General features: G+C 38.5%; 4 protein-coding genes across 4 annotated transcripts; all 4 read right to left on the bottom strand.

Annotated features, from left to right (window-relative positions):
* Window positions 1–420: 420 nt before the first annotated feature.
* On the bottom strand, window positions 421–2,256 carry LOC145913640 (N-alpha-acetyltransferase 60-like). The gene has a single exon (XM_083001371.1). It carries the CDS (start codon window positions 2,177–2,179, stop codon window positions 1,304–1,306), a length of 876 nt encoding a protein of 291 aa, XP_082857497.1. The 5' UTR covers window positions 2,180–2,256; the 3' UTR covers window positions 421–1,303.
* A 639-nt stretch (window positions 2,257–2,895) lies between these two features.
* LOC145913090 (proliferation-associated protein 2G4-like) lies at window positions 2,896–6,490 on the bottom strand. Its single transcript, XM_083000622.1, has 9 exons — window positions 6,361–6,490; window positions 5,881–6,009; window positions 5,502–5,610; window positions 5,159–5,321; window positions 4,829–4,971; window positions 4,509–4,669; window positions 4,045–4,191; window positions 3,630–3,757; window positions 2,896–3,354 (listed from the first exon to the last, which is right to left on the bottom strand). Exons 1-9 carry the CDS (start codon window positions 6,452–6,454, stop codon window positions 3,241–3,243), a joined length of 1,188 nt encoding a protein of 395 aa, XP_082856748.1. The 5' UTR covers window positions 6,455–6,490; the 3' UTR covers window positions 2,896–3,240.
* Window positions 6,491–7,717: 1,227 nt separating this feature from the next.
* Window positions 7,718–9,746, bottom strand: LOC145913852 (carbohydrate sulfotransferase 1-like). The gene is made up of 3 exons (XM_083001615.1): window positions 9,277–9,746; window positions 8,486–8,809; window positions 7,718–8,135 (listed from the first exon to the last, which is right to left on the bottom strand). Exons 1-3 carry the CDS (start codon window positions 9,648–9,650, stop codon window positions 7,718–7,720), a joined length of 1,116 nt encoding a protein of 371 aa, XP_082857741.1. The 5' UTR covers window positions 9,651–9,746.
* A 1,244-nt stretch (window positions 9,747–10,990) lies between these two features.
* Window positions 10,991–18,036, bottom strand: LOC145913573 (carbohydrate sulfotransferase 1-like). The gene is made up of 4 exons (XM_083001290.1): window positions 14,550–18,036; window positions 13,387–13,814; window positions 12,743–13,069; window positions 10,991–12,398 (listed from the first exon to the last, which is right to left on the bottom strand). Exons 2-4 carry the CDS (start codon window positions 13,758–13,760, stop codon window positions 11,981–11,983), a joined length of 1,119 nt encoding a protein of 372 aa, XP_082857416.1. The 5' UTR covers window positions 13,761–13,814; window positions 14,550–18,036; the 3' UTR covers window positions 10,991–11,980.
* Window positions 18,037–21,471: the final 3,435 nt, after the last annotated feature.

The following is a 21,471-nucleotide window of genomic DNA, read 5'->3' as shown; positions in this document are numbered from 1 at the left end:
GTTGTTAGTTTGAAGATCCCTGTGACCTTGCCCACAACAGCAGGATACGGTTATTTAGTTAGGGCAATGATTATGAGCACAGCCGTGTTTGAATGAAATGTCTGCTTAACAATGAACAGGATACTCACTTTGGCATTTCTCTTAGAACCAATCATTCAAGGTAATAAACACTGGACTAAAATAAAAAAGCTGGTATATATCTATTAATGAAAGCCTGTCTGTAGAACTGTCTTAGGGCTGATTGATGCATACAAACGTGTTAGAGTTGGGTGGCCATCCAGACCTTGACAATGTGGATGTGTGAAGCAAGCTAATGGTCATTTGCATATGTCACGAAATTGATGTTTGGTTCAATTTTGCCACTGTGTGGTAATAGCCAATACAAGATATTGCTACACAAATAAACAGTCGATAGCCATCCTTGTATAAACATTAAAAAACAATACACAAAATATTACACAGTGAAAACTAACAAGAACTACTGACAAAATGATGTGTTTCATGACAAAATGCAAATTAGCAATCAAACAGCAAAAAAGCATTGTTTTTACTTACACAGAACTAACACGTTTTAAACACGTATGAAAATGTGTATAACACAAAAGTTTGATGAATGTTAACCAGTTCTTGAAACTTAAACCAAAAAAAACATTTAAGATATGTCCACAGGTCAAAAAGAAACCAATGGACATGGTACATTTTTCAGTGTTGTAAAAGTTTATTTATTTCGTAAAGGCTTAAGACAAGAAGCACAAACGTTAGATTAAAGGTTTGTTTGCTCCTGAATAGAACATAATTCAGGAGCAAAATGACACAGTCAACATATCTATCAACCATATTTCAACATTGCAATCAACCATATCTAAACATTAACATAAAATAATGCATTAAATAAGTATTTGCATGTTGTTAATAAGCTTGGTCTGTGACACATTGACCTGTACACTGGCCAGTAGGTCTGCATCAACTCAACTTACATCATTTACACCAGCAGCAAATAAAATTGTTTAACCAATATATATATCAATTGATTAGTAAACAAATTTCCTGTTTAAATACATATATATTTGTTTGCATACCAGAGCATTTTTGAATGAGATAAATTTGCTCTTTGGTGCAAAAAAGGTAAGATTTGACCCGTAACAAGGTAAATTTGCCTGCAATTTTACTAATTTTTGTTGAACTCAACATACACACTTATTAAGGTTAAAAATTATAAAAATAACAACATTGACATTAAATATCTATGTTGGAATTTGAAACAATAGAAAAAATTTAAGATCTGACAGTAAAAAAAACTATACTATAGGTTGTGACATTGCCTGCTTTTTGAAACAAATGGTTTGGGACTTGGTAGCAACCGTCGACAAACGTAAGTAACCAACCCACAGAGTCGCTTTGGCAGTCGGCACAGACTTAACCATTGCAGAAGGTGAAAAAGTTCAGTAAAATAGTCCATACAAGTGGATTGCATTCTGCCTCCGTTGATGTGAAGAACATAAGAAAACCCATCTTTTGGAACACTGTCAATGAGATAGTAGGATGGCAAATAGTGCAAAAGTTTAAAATTGTGCCCCTGGTAAAACTTAATTGCTACCAAATTGGTCGTGAGGACATGCAGGTACACTGCCTTCACCATACCGGCAGTGAGACAAGTTGAAATGTACCACAAAAAGTTTTTCAGGATAAATGATGCAACTCCGTGTCTTCTGTGGGGGTGATGGACTCCAAGACTCAATACATAGGCGACTTTGGTGTCTTTATGAAAGCAGAATGAGAGCAAATCAGCGTCTTCTTTGGGGACTTGAAATCGGGGCTTAATCTCAGCAATTAGCACTGCTATTATTTTGTCATTTAGTGTAGCAGCCAAACAGTAAAATTTTTCATTGAAAATGACAAGGTTATACCAACTGTCTGGGTAATTTATAGGAAACCATTCTTTACACAATTCCTTCAAGCAATCGATATCGTCACCACACAAAAATCTCAATTTCAATTTGCTTAAAAAATCAGAATGTCTGGAGTGTTTGTGCAAAGTTAGCATTCGATGACCTTCAACCAGCGAACACAAACATTCCTGCCGGCAATACTTTTGTTGTGTCCTCCCATTGCACTGCTGGCATAAACTGTCATCCTCCGATAAGGTTTCAGTTGGGTTCATATCCACAACTGTGGTCATTTTTGTCAGCTTCTGTCGACCCTGGTACAAAACTTTTTTGCCTCCTATCTCTGTTTCAGCAACAAACACAGAAACAATTTAAATCCTAAAGAAACAAAATTTATCGTTTTTAAATACAAACTACCTAAAAGATATTAAAAAGCACCCATTCAACAAGTTGACAATTGAAATTTAGTCAGAACAAAACATTAAAAAAACATCGATGTCGGGACTTTCCCGAGCAATGATGGATAATAGCACGTTAAATCTCCGGAAAACGATTGAATAAATTGTTGTAATTCGTTCTTGTTATATATTGCAAAATGCACAGTGACAGAAATAATAATATGGGTCTATAATTGATATCTGGACAGAAAGGATTTTCAACCAAAATAAGGTATCACATATCTCCCGCCCATTGTGAATGCTAACTTTATCATCGACTTGGCTTCAAAGAAGCACGGTGTGCCAACCTTTCATGAGAAACTCCCAGATAGTTCACCTTTTCCATTTCCTTACAAATTGTTTTTTAATTGCGCGGCCCTGAATATAGGGAAATAGGATTACTACCCCAGCAAAAACGCATTGCACATCCCAAACATTTGCTTTCGAAAATGGTCATTGACATTTGCCAAGTATTTATCGGTACTGTATTTCCTTTGACCTACCCTTTGTGCAACTCTCTATGAGTGGTGCTGTCGACTAAACAAAATTTCAACCAGTGTGATTAATAAGTGTTGGAAAGCCGATTGTTGTACAAACTCCCAAGGTTTTATTCAAAACTCCTCTTCGTTCGCATCGCAGCCCCAAAAGCACCAACTGCATTCCGGCAATTAACAAAACGCCAAAACAACCAATTACAACTCCTAACGTTTACAGAAGTTCTGTTCGTCACGCATAGGACGGCGTGGTGATGAAATAAAATGCTACGCAAGCTCGCAGATAAAAAGTAGTTGTACATAATACACAGAATGCAATGGACTGAGGGAAACCATTTCACCCAAAACAAGATATCCAAGTCGGGAACAATGCAGCGGTTTTAGGATCAGATATTTTAACCTCAACGACGGGGTTTACATGATTTATTGGGCAGCGACTGGTGCATCTCCGTCGGCCGATTCCACTGCTGCTTTGGATGCCGCCTTTTTTCTTTTCTTTTTGGCCGCCCGCTTGCTGGTTGATGCGCTGAGGAGCGTCTGAAATACAGTTATTTGGTCACTTGCACGTGTGCCATTGTGAAAGGTGGGCAGTACTAAGGATAAGGATTTGGGACAAATAGGCATGTTATGTGGAAATGACAATGGTTTTATCAGTGTCCATGCCGTTCTAAATATTAAAGCCTGTGCTATTTTCACAATATGCCAATAATATTATATTTCTGTAGGATCAGTTGAGTGCCGCATGGACCTGTAATTGGCAATGGCCAGTGGTTGGGGCACCTTGACAGAAAAAGATGAAGTATTAAAGGTACCTGTAACTCGGGATCTTCAACTTTGTAACTGCTCTTGTAACACTCCTGATCGAAGAAGCTGTCAGTAATTCTTATGGGGGTATTGGGCATAATGAGTATGGTGAACTTGAACTGGGCAACAAATTCCCCTGTAATATTACAGAGTTACATTAAAATATTTTGTTTTATAATGGCCAGTTTTGAAAATTGTTTTATGTTACACATAGTTACTTTTATAGATAGAAATTAAAAAAAATAGAACATCTATAAAACTCCTTATGGCCAAAAGTTTCGCATTTCTCACGAGTTTGTCAGCTTAAAATCTTTGCTTTTCCACACAGTTTTTCAGTACCACATTTTGTAATAGAATCAGTTACTTTTTATGTGAGGAATAACATGAATGTTGCAGTATTTTTTTTAAAGTCAAAATTCAAACCTTCCTTTTCCCACAGGACAGGGAATGGAGTGCAAAGATCGTGTTTATAACATTCCACTATCCCCATTTTAGCTTTCTTTTCGTCTTCGAGCGAACGTAAAGTGAAACACATTGTATTGTACTTTTTCTCGACTTCGCTTAAAACCGCTGCAGGAAAAAATCACCAAGTCAAAAACCCAGACATATTGCGATTTAAAAATGCTCTTCTGGCATAAAATACGCATGCTGTATTTCTTCGACGTTTTGTCTGCCATGCGGCGAGACTTTATCAGGTATCATGCAATTTCAAAGTGAACTACACTAAAAAACATGCGGGGTCACAAAAAGAAAAAAGGACACATTGAAACCACTTGTCAAATCATGTGCTAGAGGCATAAAGCCCGATCTTGATTCATGTATTATTAACTCATTTTTCTGTTTCAACATTAATTAGCAAACCATCATTCTACAATTTCTAAACTTACATCTTGATGCCTTCATTTTTAACTGGTACACAATTTCAGGATTGCGTTTGTAAATTGTAGTACGTGCGTCCATGTCTTTGGGATGACCTTCACCACTACTCACAAGGCAGTCAACCGCATAAACTTCATGAATTTCAAACTCTGACTCTTCATGGTCTTGCCTGTACGATAAAAACAGTCGATGCTAATGTTTTGTGGTTCAATATTATTAGGAAGATGCAAATACATGACAAATGGTACAATTATTTTTTTAGTTTAGCCACAAGCACTTTCTTGCATAGAGCAACAGAGAACTTTTCAGCATTGATCACATTTCATACCTTTGTTTTTCGTTAGGATTTTGTATGATTGTTTTTTCGCCATCAATTCGGTTGTGTTGCAGTTGATGGGAAAGCATGCCCTGCACTGGTTTGCATTTATACGATTCCGCAATCTTGTCAATTGCCTTTGTTATCTCATTAGTCTGCAAAAAACAAGTATACATGCAAAAACCTATCCTGGATTTAAATAGTCACATTTTTGGTACCAATGCCTAGGCTACAAGCCACTAAACCTTTATAATATCAAATGAGGCTACTAACTTCATTTGCTTGAAATGAGATATATAATATACAAGAGAAAGCAACTCAGTTCAATATTTAGTCCTCTACCTTGTTACCAGGTTTAACAAGACGTAGGGCAGCCTCGGAGCAAAGGTAGGCTGCATTTATTACATCAGCACGTCTGTCGTTAACAGGACTGTCCTTCGTACACCCAATAACCAGTGTGTGGGCAAGTGCCGCAATGAATCCATCAATGTGAACACCAAGATCTCTGCATGTTAAGTTTTGTTAATTTTCGACAAGCACAATTGCACACATGGGACCTAAAGAGTAAAAAAACTTGTCAATCCATTTGTAGATTATTATGTTACATAAACCCAAAAGAAAAAGATACAAGCCCTGTGGCCGCTAATCACCGTTGTACATAAAAAAGTTAAAAAAAAACAATTACAGCTTGACAAGATCTCCAGTTTTCAACTTTATGATTGATGTCTCCGATTCCAATGGAGAATAATGGCAAACACATTCGTTCACGCAAACAGAAGTTGGAAATGCCACACCTAAATTTAAGCACATAAAATTCTCGTTCAAATAACCAGTTAATATCTTTTGTATCTTTACATTCTCAAGTTGGTCGCTTTGGCAGAGTATGTTTGTTTGAAAATTTGTTGTTTTAGCAAATTTTAAGATTGGTTTAATACTAACGGCAAATTAAACACAGTTATTTTGCCTGAACAAATTTTGAAAATCTTAATACTGCGATCGTTTCAAGTAGTTCAGTCATGAATACATGTTTCAACTATTAGAAAATCCACAACTCTTTTTGGTACCTTTCATCATTTCCTTTTCTTTTTTAAACACTGTGGACGTTTCCTTGACAATCTGGGCATCTCCAAATTTACAAAGCTCTATAGCTGATGCACCATCAACACATTTTTGTATCAACTGCTTCATCACATCTGAATAATAAATCATAATGTTGGATTAAAAATCCCCTTAAATAACTCAAAAAAATCACATTACTGCCTAAAAACCAGTTGAAATTATACTACACCTGCAGTTTGACTGCAAAAAAATGCAATTTAAAAAATATCAACATGACAACTATACAAAACTTTAACCAATACTATGTCTACATTATACAATACATGGAACACTTTAGAAAACGTATGCAGAATAGCCTAGGCTATGATTAGAAATGTGAGCATGCAAACAAAACCTTTTTTGCACAAAATTTGTGACAAAAGCTTACAGTACAGTTAACACATTTATGGCAAAATTTAAATCACTTTTAAGTGTGACAGACTTACTGTTGGCCATGGTTCCAGCCATTTTGTACTTTGTCACAACAACATCTTCAGCAATTGTCGGTTCTGCTTCTGAATCTGATCCAGAGTCACCCATATTCAAGGTTAGTTATATTCGAAATAAATTAACCCTAAAAATGGTAAATCAAGAAAAACTGTTGTCGAGTGATTTTATTCATTATAAAACCTAATAAGTACATCTCTAACGTTGTCAAAGAAAGACAGAAACAAAATCTAAAAGTATGTGAGCAGCACTGAAATTGTCGAACACGTGCACATTTGCTAACTTATCCCGGGAACGACTGAAAATAGACTCTGGCGCGCTGGATTATTTTAATTTGCTGAATTGTATTGAAATATTTTTCACCAAATTTTTTCTGAACTATGTTACCCTTTTCAAAAAGTAAGAGACGCTCATAGTACTCCATATTTGAGTGGACAGCCTTTACTTCATTGTACGCAATACAATGTCGTTTGGATTGCGCCACAAAAAGAAATCAAATCAAATCATGTTTATTTTGCGAAAAAAGCAACTAGGCAAAGATACTACGAAATGAAATGGCATGGGCACCGATGAAAACATAAAGGTTATTGAGTCAGGTGCCCAGAAACACTTTTGGTAACGGCGGGGAGTAGCAAAAGAAATAAAAATAAAATAACTTTTTTCTGGGAGACAGTTTAATCAACAACTCTACAACAAAAAGGAACAAAATATAGGTCTACAGATGGCCAATCATTTTCGGGCATTTCACATAACGTACCTCTCCGTGTGAGAGAAGATTAACGGGTGGTAAAGCTGAATAACGTATAGTTCAATACGACCTAAAGAAAGTTGTGGGCGTAATGGTGTGGATGGTTCGATCACAGTTAACTTACAACAAACGCTGTTGGATAACAAAGAACCTTAGTGTTACATCTCCACGTTCAATACAGATCATTCATAGTGACGAAACAATGACCACTCTGCGTAACAGTTCCTTTCGAATGCCATTGTTGCTTGGTATTGATTAGTTCACTTGTTTGCAGCGTGCTGGAAGGGTAAAATAGTTTGTGTAGGTAAAATTGTTTATACCCTTTCAGGAGATGTTGGCTTAACTGTAAATGTTGCTGCAAATTAAGCTGTTATTAGTAAACGCGGCCTGTTCGAAAACAGTTGGTAAGTGCATACTACCGTTTATTTTTGACTGTGTTGTGATCGCTGATTTTTACAGAAAACCGTCGTAACAGTGATAATACACCGGGAAAAGGAAACGGCGTGTTTCAACGAAGTATAGGCTATACCCTCTCTGAGACTTGGCCCTCGCAGGCCAGGCGTTCAGAGTCTACACTCGATCTACAGCGACATAAGTTGCAGTGAAAGTTAAAACGTGCTTATGTTGTTGTTGTTCATTTCCTCCTTGGCATTCAACAACTTGTAGCCCAGCCTTCTCATCGGTTCCTCGCAAACATTCTGAATTTCCACCACTTGTTCCCAGGTTAGTTTTTTGCGCCAAGCTGTCACAACTTCACCCGGATTCCGTTTTGTTCCTTGGGAATCGGACTTGGACAGCTGTGGGTTATTTTTAGGGGAAGTTGCATCGATAATCCATTGCCGCATTTGAGGTGTCATGTTGATCCCAATAAAATCGTAGAGATATTCAGCGGATTGAATGGGATTCATTGTAAAGTCTTCGTGCCTAATTCGAACGATTTTGCTTCGAATTTTGGCGTTACGTAGTCCCTCTTCAGTAAACTTGACATTCTGGTTGTAGCGTTCGCATATCAACTTGGCTTCTGTTCTGTTTGTGAGTTAAATCGATATAAAATGTGACAAAACAAATGTTGGGCTTATCCTAACACTTAGGCTACAAAAGATTATTTTAGAACATGTTTTCGGTTATATTGGATGAAAACAAGGGTGAAAGTAAAAAAAAACATGCAGGAACCATAAAATTTACACGAAAAATAAACCATTTTGTTTACCTGTAGGCCAATATAGGGCCATCTAAGTAAGATTTCTTGTAGTTAGTAAGTTTAAGTTTCTATTGGTTGCTTCATTAACCGAACGACGTTTAAGCTCACTTTTACCACCGCCTGAAAATCTCGTTTGTGCATAATAGAACAATTGGATTATTAGATAGATCAATACCTCGCAACAGGTGTTACACCTTTGACTAATGGTGTTTCTACGCGGGACTTCACAATAGCACGGGGATCTCGAACCAAATGGATCACTTTTACATTCAAAACCGGATCCTGTAGCAAGTCGACCAATCTATCCATTCTTGGCAAGTAGTTAACTTTCATTGCTCGCAAAAGACTTTTTCTGCAGTGCTCAGAAAGTTTGCTTTCGTCGATGGGTTGTGGGCAGGTCTGATGTTGGTTGTTGAATTTACAAATGTTGGTATCTCTGGACATGAACCGGCTCATCTTTGACAGCGCAGTGAAGCAAATTTTTTGCTTCATGCATAGGCTGTAACAAAGCAATAAAAAACTCTGAAAACAATATCCCAGATTTACTCGTTGTTCACTAAATTTTCGGAGGAGTACAACCTATAGTATAAGCTTGTTGCATTTTGATTAGTCGCAATGCTTTACAGTCGATTTGCAAAAAGATCCAAAATTTACAATAACGAGCTTGCCCTCTCTATATGGACAGCATCCTACAGAGTTTCGGCAGCCCATCTTACTCATTCAAAACTGAGACAAATTATCATCATTAAAACATGCGGAAATTGGACGCGTGAAATTCCGGAAATTGCTTGCATTGAAATTAGAATTAAATGTCCCATTTGGAGGTATTTAGTTCATACGATCTCAAAACGTAGGAAAAATATTGAAATAAATGTTTTGTAGAGAGCCTGATGGGGCTTGTATAATTTGCAATATTAATTTGTGTGCTTGTTTTAGATAGAAATGCAAAAATATCCCTTAATTTACCTGAACTTGTCAGTCTTTTGACTATGATTGAACGCCCCCTCATAAAGTTCCTCTAGCTTGAATTCACATTTAATTATTCTTTCCAGCACTTTAATTTTGCTTTCCCACATCTTGTCATCAGGGAAGGGATAGAGTGGTTCGTAGAAGTAAGCGACGTCGGTTCTTTGGTTGAAAAGTTCCCCGAGGAAACTGGATCCCGACCGACATTGCGTCAGTAAAACCACTGCATCAGTTCGTTGATGTCCTTTCGATGGATGTAGATAACTTTTCTCAACGACCCATAATAAATTCGTTCCGCCAAAGTAGTTGATTGCCACCGCAAGCAAAAACAATCCAGATAGCAAATAAAATATGGACAGTTTTCTTAATCTCATTTCGACAAACACTGGATGGGATTCCAACGACTTCAATACGGGCACTATTCTCTGGTATGCACAACGATACAAGTTAGGTCATATACACAATTCCTAATGAAGTTACTTACATTATTTAAGGTATGACATTCACTTTGATGTTGATATGCTCACTTTAACGCTATATCTAAGTACAAGTCATCACAAAGTGAAATGTTTTCTGTCTGGTTAGTTAGTCGGTATACTGAAGCCAGTCGCAAACTGCACAGATGTCTCAAGCACACATGTATAAACACTTACAACAGAAAAAATCAAACTGTCGCCAAGCCAAGCCAAGCTCAGTAACAGTGGCTATTGTGGTCAGCCAGCAGGGCCCTTACACGTCAAGAAGACCGTGAATTTCTTGAAGGGGTCAGCAGTGAATAACATTGTTTGCTTTAAAGCAGAGCAATAACTACGGCAAGATTTCACTAAAAAAAGGACTTCACAAATTTAGGAAATTCGGATTGTCCGTAATTTATAAAGCATAAAATTTTAGCCAGGTTATTGGAACTTCAAAAGGATTCTGTTTCGTAACTTAAAGAAGCGGAAAAATAGCGTCGATAATCTATTGCTATTTTAATATCCCCTTCAATTATTATTTATGAAAGAAGTCTATGGCAGAATAAATGCATTTTAAGCATTTTACGCAAAACATTTAAATCCTGAGTGAAATTTTGTGGGACATCTGCAGATTTTCGCCACTCAGGTTTGCCTCAAGTTTATATGTGTTTTGTTCCAGCGGCCCAGTCTTGTGTCTTTTTCTCGTCCCGCAACGCCCCAATGGTTTTTGCACAAAGGTCACAACTGTTCGTTGATCTGCTTGCAGTCAATTACAAAAACACGCACAAACGCCAGGCTCTCCTCGTTTCGCTCGACAGGAGAAAGAAACCTGAGGCAGTTGAAGGTCGATGTGATTGGTCCACTTCTAATCACGTGATCTGGGTTTCATTTCATTTTACATTCGTTTATGGCTGATGCGCCACCAAACGGCAAAGTAGACAGCCAGCTTGTTATATCGGAACTGGGTTGGAAAGTTCCCAGACGATATCCAATCCCGCGGTGTTTACCAGTGCATCAGTTCGTTGGTGTTGCTGCTTTGTTCGAAATGCAGTCTCGTCAACAATTTCTGGGGGACTCTTTCCCGAAAGTAGTTGATTGTAAACCACCACTGAAACAAACCAAGGCACAAAATAATGTGGCGTCTGTTTTCTAGACCTCATTCCGGTGTTAATAGTCTGATCGGCTGCCACCACACAAGCACAGCTAAACCATGAACGCACACTGGAATATGTTTAGACATAGCGCAACAACTATACCTCTCACATATGTGTGGGTAAATTCACTGTAGCTAATCGGCAACCTTTACCGTACAAACAGTCAGTTGATAAGACATTTTTTGCACTGACTCAAACAAAAATATGTGTATATCTCGCACTGTGTGAATACATAGTTTACTGCCACAACACAAGCACAGCTAAACCATAAACGTACCGATGTAAAACGTTTACACATGGAGCAATAAATGTAACTCTTCACATATGCGTTTGTTATAATCACCGTAGCATATGCGTTTGTTAAATTCCTCGTAGCAAATCGGCAAACTTTACCGCACAAACAGTCATTTTTTACACTGACTCAACTGAAACATGTATATCTCACACTGTGCGAACACATAGTTTACTCATGAAGCACCTTCACTACAAACTATGACAAGGACTGGGCAAACCAACGCCTTTCTGCATGAAACAGCACTGCACATAAACTGCACATCTGTGGCAAACTTATGTGCTCAAAATATCCGTTTACCATTTGTTGCCAAACTTTCACATTTCGGGTGACCAACCAACCATGAAATGCATTTCTCTTCAAGTTTTACCAAATCTTGATGATAAGAAGTTGACACAATAAATTTTGCATACGGTTTGCGTCAGTACACACTGGAAACATTTCAAAGACTCACACTCGATTTGAAATCCAAAGTAGGATTCTGCGATGAAATACGTTTGTGATATTTATAAAAAATCGTTGTTTCTTCAGTCTTGCTAACCGTTAGTTTGTGTTCTAAACTCCTTTAGCCAACAAGTAATTCAAATAAAAATAGATTGTGGCCACTGATTTTGCACAAACAATGCGTGCATAAAGTTACTGCTTTTTTATGTCTAAAATTATGTTGAACGTTTGACAAAATTTGGGGATGTTTTTTCTTCCAATCAAGGATCGCTAATTCAAAAGAAAAATGGTTAAATGACAAAATTACAATCTCTGGTAGATCAAGACTCGATTTACAGCGAAATAAATTGCAATGAAAGTTAAAACGTGCTTATGTTGGTGTTGTTCATTTCCTCCTTGGCATTCAACAACTTGTAGCCCAGCCTTCTCATCGGTTCCTCGCAAACATTCTGAATTTCCTCCACTTGTTTCCAGGTTAGTTTTTTGCGCCAAGCTGTCACAACTTCACCCGAATTCCGTTTTGTTCCTTGGGAATTGGACTTGGACAGCTGTGGGTTATTTTTTGGGGAAGTTGCATCGATAATCCATTGCCGCATTTGAGGTGTCATGTTGATCCCAATAAAATCGTAGAGATATTCAGCGGATTGAATGGGATTCATTGCAAAGTCTTCGTGTCTAATTCGAACGATTTTGCTTCGAATGTTGGTGCTCTGTGGTTCCTCATCGGTAAACTTGGTGTTCTGGTTGTGGCGTTCGCATATTAACTTGGCCTGTTGTCTGTTGGCAACATGCTGGCAATGTTATAGTTGCAAAAATACAGTTTATTTTAGCTTTAACTTAACTTAAAAAATTTTGAAGAATATTTATATTATACAGATTTCCCCCCAAAATCATGCCTTAACATTTAAAAAAGGTTTAAGATTTAAAATAAGTTGTTTTTTCACAGAAAGCAAGTTAAATAAAGTCTTTATCCAGCATTAAATATTGCTTGACAGCTGCAACTGACAGTTCGCGGACCAAACTATAAAGCCATAAAAGTGACTATGATATAGTAAAGGTATTGTTTGTGCTTCAATTCACCCAATTTCCAAACTTAAAAACATATCTACAAAGATTAATACCTCGCCACAAGTTCGGTATTCCTGTTAGGAGGTGCATCGGCAATTCTAGACTTCACAATAGCACGGGGATCTCGCACTAAATGGATCACTTTCACATTCAAAACTGGATCCTGTAGCAAGTCGACCAATCTATCCATTCTTGGCAAGTAGTTAACTTTCATTGCTCGCAAAAGATTTTTTCTGCAGTGCTCAGAAAGTTTGCTTTCGTCGATGGGTTGTGGGCAGGTCTGATGTTGGTTGTTGAATTTACAAATGTTGGTATCTCTGGACATGAACCGGCTCATCTTTGACAGCGCAGTGAAGCAAATTTTGTGCTTCATGCATTGACTACAAAAAGGCATTGGAAATGTTTCCTCGTGGTTCATGGTTAAATTTTAAAATTAGAGTAATCTTTAGTTACAGGTTGTTTCTCCATATCTACAATTATTTTATAGAGTCTCAAATGGTGTAAATCTGCTTGTTTGATGCCAGGAGTAATTGGGAAATGAAATTGGTTTATTAATAACGCAGCAACACAATGCCTGTGCTGCCAAGCCAGCAAACCTTATGTTTTATAAATAAAAATGATTTTTAAAAGTTTTGATGATAGCCTATTTCTCAATAGTTTCTTAAGTGTGTATGAAGGTATGCATAGCTAACTTTACCTGTTTATGTCTGTCTTTTTACTATGATTGAACGCCCCCTCATAAAGTTCCTCCAGCTTGAATTCACATTTAATTATTCTTTCCAGCACTTTAATTTTGCTTTCCCACATCTTGTCATCAGGGAAGGGATAGAGTGGTTCGTAGAAGTAAGCGACGTCGGTTCTTTGGTTGAAAAGTTCCCCGAGGAAACTGGATCCCGACCGGCATTGCGTCAGTAAAACCACTGCATCAGTTCGTTGATGTCTTTTCGATGGATGTAGATAACTCTTCTCAACGAGCCATAGAAAATTCGTTTCGCCAAAGTAGTTGATTGCAACCGCAAGCAAAAATAATCCAGATAGCAAATAAAATATCGTCGGTTTTGTAAATCTCATTTCGACAAACACTGGATGGGATTCCAACGACTTCAATACGGGCGCTATTCTCTGCTATGCACAAAAGATAGAAGTTAGCCCAGATACACAATTCTTAGTTAAGTTATTTACATCATTTAAAGTGTGAAATTTACTTTGATGTTGATATGCTCACTTTAACGCTATATCTAAGTACAAGTCATCACAAAGTGAAATGTTTTCTGTCTGGTTAGTTAGTCGGTTAGTCACAAGCTGCGCAGATATAGTTGGAAACAGCATGCACTGTCTCGAGCACACATATGTAAACGCTCAACCTTTGTCAGAAAAATCAAACTGTCGCCCAGCCAAGCTCAATCACAGCGAAAAAAAAACATTTAGGAAATTCGGATCGTCCGTACTTTCTAAAGCACAAAAATGTAGCCAGGTTATTTGAACTTTAAAAATATTCTGGTTCGTAACTCAAAGAATCGGAAAAAATGCGTCGATAATCTATTGCTATTTTAATATCCCCTCCAATTATTATTTATGAAAGAAAACTATGCCAGAATAAATGCATTTTAAGCACTTTACGCAAAACATTCAAATCCTGAGTGAAATTTTGTGGGACATCTGCAGATTTCGGCACTCAGGTTTGCTTCAAGTTTATATGTGTTTTGTTCCCGCCGTTTAGTCTTTTGTCTTTTTTCTCGTCCCGCAACGCCCCAATGATTGTTGCACATATGTCAACACTGTTCGTTGATCTGCTATGGCAGTCATTACAAAAAGCACGCACAAACGCCAAGCTCGTTTCGCTCGACAGGAGAAAGAAACCTGAGGCAGTTGAAGGTCGATGTGATTGGTCCACTTCTAATCACGTGATCTGGGTTTCATTTCATTTTACATTCGTTTGTGGTTGATGCGCCACCAAGCGGCAAACTAGACAGCCAACTTGTTATATCTGAACTTGGTTGAAACGTTCCCAGACGATATCCAATCCCGACTGGTGTTTACCAGTGCATCAGTTCGTTGATGTTGCTGCTTTGTTCGAAATGCAGTCTCGTCAACAATTTCTGGGGGACTCTTTCCCGAAAGTAGTTGATTGTAAACCACCACTGAAACAAACCAAGGCACAAAATAAAGTGGCGTCTGTTTTCTAGACCTCATTCCGGTGTTAATAGTCTGATCGGATGCCACCACACAAGCACAGCTAAACCACGAACGCACACTGGAATATGTTTAGACATAGCGCAAAAACTATACCTCTCACATATGTGTTGGTAAATTCACTCTAGCAAATCGGCAACCTTTACCGTACAAACAGTCAGTTGATAAGACATTTTTTGCACTTACTTAACTTAAACACGTATATATCTCGCACTGTGTGAACATATAGTTTAGTGCCACCACACAAGCACAGCTAAACCGTAAACGTACCGATGTAAAACGTTTACACATGGCGCAATAAATGTAATTCTTCACATATGCGTTTGTTAAATTCATCGTAGCAAATCGGCAAACTTTATCGCACAAACAGTCATTTTTTACACTGACTAAACTGAAACATGTATATCTCACACTGGGCGAACATATAGTTTACACACGACGTTACTTCACTATACAAACTATGACAAGCGCTGGGCAAACCAACGCCTTCCTACATGTAACAGCGCTGCACATAAACTGCACATTTGTGGCAAACTTATGTGCTCAAAATATCCGTTTACCATTTTGTTGCCCAACTTGCACATTTCGGGTGACCAACCAACCATGAAATGTATTTCTTTTCAAGTTTTACCAAATCTTGATGATAAGAAGTTAGCACAATAAATTTTGCCTACGGTTTGCGTCAGTACACACTGGAAACATTTCAAAGACTCACGCTCGATTTGAAATCCAATGTAGGATTCTGCGGTGAAATACGTTTGTGACATTCATAAAAAATCGTTTTTTCTTCAGTCTTACTAACCGTTTGTTTGTGTTCTAAAGTCCATTGCAAGTATTGAAATAAAAGTAGATTTTCGCCGCTAATTTTTGCATAAACATTGCGTGCATAAAGTTACTGCTGTTTTATGTGAAAAATTATGTTGAACAAAATTTGGGGATGTTTTTTCTTCCAATCAAGGATCGCTAATTCAAAAGAAAAATGGTTAAATGACAAAATTACAACCTCTGGTAGATCAAGACTCGATTTACAGCGAAATAAATTGCAGTGAAAGTTAAAACGTGCTTATGTTGGTGTTGTTCATTTCCTCCTTGGTATTAAACAACTTGTAGCCCAGCCTTCTCATCGGTTCCTCGCAAACATTCTGAATTTCCTCCACTTGTTTCCAGGTTAGTTTTTTGCGCCAAGCTGTCACAACCTCACCCGGATTCCGTTTTGTTCCTTGGGAATCGGACTTTGACAGCTGTGGGTTATTTTTGGGGGAAGTTGCATCGATAATCCATTGCCGCATTTGAGGTGTCATGTTGATCCCAATAAAATCGTAGAGATATTCAGCGGATTTAATGGGATTCATTGCAAAGTCTTCGTGCCTAATTCGAACGATTTTGCTTCGAATGTTGGTGCTCTGTGGTTCCTCATCGGTAAACTTGGTGTTCTGGTTGTGGCGTTCGCATATCAACTTGGCCTGTTGTCTGTTCGCACTCAGGTTTGCCTCAAGTTTAAATGTGTTTGTTTTCCACGGCCCAGTCTTTTGTTTTTTTGTAGTCCCGCAACGCCTCAATGATTTTTGCATAAAGGTCACCACTGTTCGTTGATCTGCTGGCAGTCAATTACAAAAACACGCACAAACGCCAGGCTCTCCTCGTTTCGCTCGACAGGAGAAAGAAACCTGAGGCAGTTGAAGGTCGATGTGATTGGTCCACTCCTAATCACGTGATCTGGGTTTCATTTCATTTTACATTCGTTTGTGGTTGATGCGCCACCAAGCGGCAAACTAGACAGCCAACTTGTTATATCGGAACTTGGTTGAAAAGTTCCCAGACGATATCCAATCCCGCGGTGTTTACCAGTGCATCAGTTCGTTGGTGTTGCTGCTTTGTTCGAAATGCAGTCTCGTCAACAATTTCTGGGGGACTCTTTCCCGAAAGTAGTTGATTGTAAACCACCACTGAAACTAACCAAGGCACAAAATAATGTGGCGTCTGTTTTCGAGACCTCATTCCGGTGTTAATAGTCTGATCGGCTGCCACCACACAAGCACAGTTAAACCATGAACGCACACTGGAATGTGTTTAGACATAGCGCAACAACTATACCTCTCACATATGTGTTGGTAAATTCACTGTAGCAAATCGGCAACCTTTACCGAACAAACAGTCAGTTGATAAGACATTTTTTGCACTGACTCAACAAAAACACGTATATATCTCGCACTGTGTGAACATATAGTTTACTGCCACCACACAAGCACAGCTAAACCATAAATGTACCGATGTAAAACGTTTACACATGGAGCAATAAATGTAACTCTTCACATATGCGTTTGTTAAATTCACTCTTCACATATGTGTTTGTTAAATTCACTCTTCACATATACGTTTGCTTAATTCACTCTTCACATATGCGTTTGTTAAATTCACTCTTCACATATGTGTTTGTTAAATTCATCGTAGCAAATCGGCAAACTTTACCGCACAAACAGTCACTTTTTACACTGACTCAACTGAAACATGTATATCTCACACTGTGCGAACACATAGTTTACACATGACGTACCTTCACTACCAACTATGACAAGGACTGGGCAAACCAACGCCTTCCTGCATGAAACAGCACTGCACAAAAACTACACATCTGTGGCAAACTTATGTGCTCAAAATATCCGTTTACCATTTGTTGCCAAACTTTCACATTTCGGGTGACCAACCAACCATGAAATGCATTTCTCTTCAAGTTTAACCAAATCTTGATGATAAGGTAATAAAGTTAGCACAATAAATTTTACCTACGGTTTGCGTCAATACATACAGAAAACATATGAAAGACTCACGCTCGATTTGAAATCCAATGTAGGATTCTGCGGTGAAATACGTTTGTGACATTCATAAAAAATCGTTTTTTCTTCAGTCTTACTAACCGTTTGTTTGTGTTCTAAAGTCCATTGCAAGTATTGAAATAAAAGTAGATTTTCGCCGCTAATTTTTGCATAAACATTGCGTGCATAAAGTTACTGCTGTTTTATGTGAAAAATTATGTTGAACAAAATTTGGGGATGTTTTTTCTTCCAATCAAGGATCGCTAATTCAAAAGAAAAATGGTTAAATGACCAAATTACAACCTCTGGTAGATCAAGACTCGATTTACAGCGAAATAAATTGCAGTGAAAGTTAAAACGTGCTTATGTTGGTGTTGTTCATTTCCTCCTTGGTATTAAACAACTTGTAGCCCAGCCTTCTCATCGGTTCCTCGCAAACATTCTGAATTTCCTCCACTTGTTTCCAGGTTAGTTTTTTGCGCCAAGCTGTCACAACCTCACCCGGATTCCGTTTTGTTCCTTGGGAATCGGACTTTGACAGCTGTGGGTTATTTTTCGGGGAAGTTGCATCGATAATCCATTGCCGCATTTGAGGTGTCATGTTGATCCCAATAAAATCGTAGAGATATTCAGCGGATTGAATGGGATTCATTGCAAAGTCTTCGTGCCTAATTCGAACGATTTTGCTTCGAATGTTGGTGCTCTGTGGTTCCTCATCGGTAAACTTGGTGTTCTGGTTGTGGCGTTCGCATATCAACTTGGCCTGTTGTCTGTTCGCACTCAGGTTTGCCTCAAGTTTAAATGTGTTTGTTTTCCACGGCCCAGTCTTTTGTTTTTTTGTAGTCCCGCAACGCCTCAATGATTTTTGCATAAAGGTCACCACTGTTCGTTGATCTGCTGGCAGTCAATTACAAAAACACGCACAAACGCCAGGCTCTCCTCGTTTCGCTCGACAAGAGAAAGAAACCTGAGGCAGTTGATGGTCGATGTGATTGGTCCACTCCTAATCACGTGATCTGGGTTTCATTTCATTTTACATTCGTTTGTGGTTGATGCGCCACCAAGCGGCAAACTAGACAGCCAACTTGTTATATCGGAACTTGGTTGAAAAGTTCCCAGACGATATCCAATCCCGCGGTGTTTACCAGTGCATCAGTTCGTTGGTGTTGCTGCTTTGTTCGAAATGCAGTCTCGTCAACAATTTCTGGGGGACTCTTTCCCGAAAGTAGTTGATTGTAAACCACCACTGAAACAAACCAAGGCACAAAATAATGTAGCGTCTGTTTTCGAGACCTCATTCCGGTGTTAATAGTCTGATCGGCTGCCACCACACAAGCACAGTTAAACCATGAACGCACACTGGAATGTGTTTAGACATAGCGCAACAACTATACCTCTCACATATGTGTTGGTAAATTCACTGTAGCAAATCGGCAACCTTTACCGAACAAACAGTCAGTTGATAAGACATTTTTTGCACTGACTCAACAAAAACACGTATATATCTCGCACTGTGTGAACATATAGTTTACTGCCACCACACAAGCACAGCTAAACCATAAATGTACCGATGTAAAACGTTTACACATGGAGCAATAAATGTAACTCTTCACATATGCGTTTGTTAAATTCACTCTTCACATATGTGTTTGTTAAATTCACTCTTCACATATACGTTTGCTTAATTCACTCTTCACATATGCGTTTGTTAAATTCACTCTTCACATATGTGTTTGTTAAATTCATCGTAGCAAATCGGCAAACTTTACCGCACAAACAGTCACTTTTTACACTGACTCAACTGAAACATGTATATCTCACACTGTGCGAACACATAGTTTACACATGACGTACCTTCACTACCAACTATGACAAGGACTGGGCAAACCAACGCCTTCCTGCATGAAACAGCACTGCACAAAAACTACACATCTGTGGCAAACTTATGTGCTCAAAATATCCGTTTACCATTTGTTGCCAAACTTTCACATTTCGGGTGACCAACCAACCATGAAATGCATTTCTCTTCAAGTTTAACCAAATCTTGATGATAAGGTAATAAAGTTAGCACAATAAATTTTACCTACGGTTTGCGTCAATACATACAGAAAACATATGAAAGACTCACGCTCGATTTGAAATCCAATGTAGGATTCTGCGGTGAAATACGTTTGTGACATTCATAAAAAATCGTTTTTTCTTCAGTCTTACTAACCGTTTGTTTGTGTTCTAAAGTCCATTGCAAGTATTGAAATAAAAGTAGATTTTCGCCGCTAATTTTTGCATAAACATTGCGTGCATAAAGTTACTGCTGTTTTATGTGAAAAATTATGTTGAACAAAATTTGGGGATGTTTTTTCTTCCAATCAAGGATCGCTAATTCAAAAGAAAAATGGTTAAATGACCAAATTACAACCTCTGGTAGATCAAGACTCGATTTACAGCGAAATAAATTGCAGTGAAAGTTAAAACGTGCTTATGTTGGTGTTGTTCATTTCCTCCTTGGTATTAAACAACTTGTAGCCCAGCCTTCTCATCGGTTCCTCGCAAACATTCTGAATTTCCTCCACTTGTTTCCAGGTTAGTTTTTTGCGCCAAGCTGTCACAACCTCACCCGGATTCCGTTTTGTTCCTTGGGAATCGGACTTTGACAGCTGTGGGTTATTTTTCGGGGAAGTTGCATCGATAATCCATTGCCGCATTTGAGGTGTCATGTTGATCCCAATAAAATCGTAGAGATATTCAGCGGATTGAATGGGATTCATTGCAAAGTCTTCGTGCCTAATTCGAACGATTTTGCTTCGAATGTTGGTGCTCTGTGGTTCCTCATCGGTAAACTTGGTGTTCTGGTTGTGGCGTTCGCATATCAACTTGGCCTGTTGTCTGTTCGCACTCAGGTTTGCCTCAAGTTTAAATGTGTTTGTTTTCCACGGCCCAGTCTTTTGTTTTTTTGTAGTCCCGCAACGCCTCAATGATTTTTGCATAAAGGTCACCACTGTTCGTTGATCTGCTGGCAGTCAATTACAAAAACACGCACAAACGCCAGGCTCTCCTCGTTTCGCTCGACAAGAGAAAGAAACCTGAGGCAGTTGATGGTCGATGTGATTGGTCCACTCCTAATCACGTGATCTGGGTTTCATTTCATTTTACATTCGTTTGTGGTTGATGCGCCACCAAGCGGCAAACTAGACAGCCAACTTGTTATATCGGAACTTGGTTGAAAAGTTCCCAGACGATATCCAATCCCGCGGTGTTTACCAGTGCATCAGTTCGTTGGTGTTGCTGCTTTGTTCGAAATGCAGTCTCGTCAACAATTTCTGGGGGACTCTTTCCCGAAAGTAGTTGATTGTAAACCACCACTGAAACAAACCAAGGCACAAAATAATGTGGCGTCTGATTTCTAGACCTCATTCCGGTGTTAATAGTCTGATCGGCTGCCACCACACAAGCACTGCTAAACCATGAACGCACACTGGAATATGTTTAGACATAGCGCAACAACTATACCTCTCACATATGTGTTGGTAAATTCACTCTAGCAAATCGGCAACCTTTATCGCACAAACAGTCACTTTTTACACTGACTCAACTGAAACATGTATATCTCACACTGTGCGAACACATAGTTTACACATGACGCACCTTCACTACAAACTATGACAAGAACTGGGCAAACCAACGGCTTCCTGCATGAAACAGCACTGCACATAAACTGCACATCTGTGGCAAACTTATGTGCTCAAAATATCCGTTTACCATTTGTTGCCAAACTTTCA

The sequence above is a fragment of the Ascidia mentula genome, chromosome 9 (assembly GCF_947561715.1).
Source record: "Ascidia mentula chromosome 9, kaAscMent1.1, whole genome shotgun sequence".
In the NCBI taxonomy this organism is placed as follows: Eukaryota; Metazoa; Chordata; class Ascidiacea; order Phlebobranchia; family Ascidiidae; genus Ascidia; species Ascidia mentula.
Note: the sequence above shows the minus strand (reverse complement) of the source record. Positions and strands in the feature narration are given on the sequence as shown.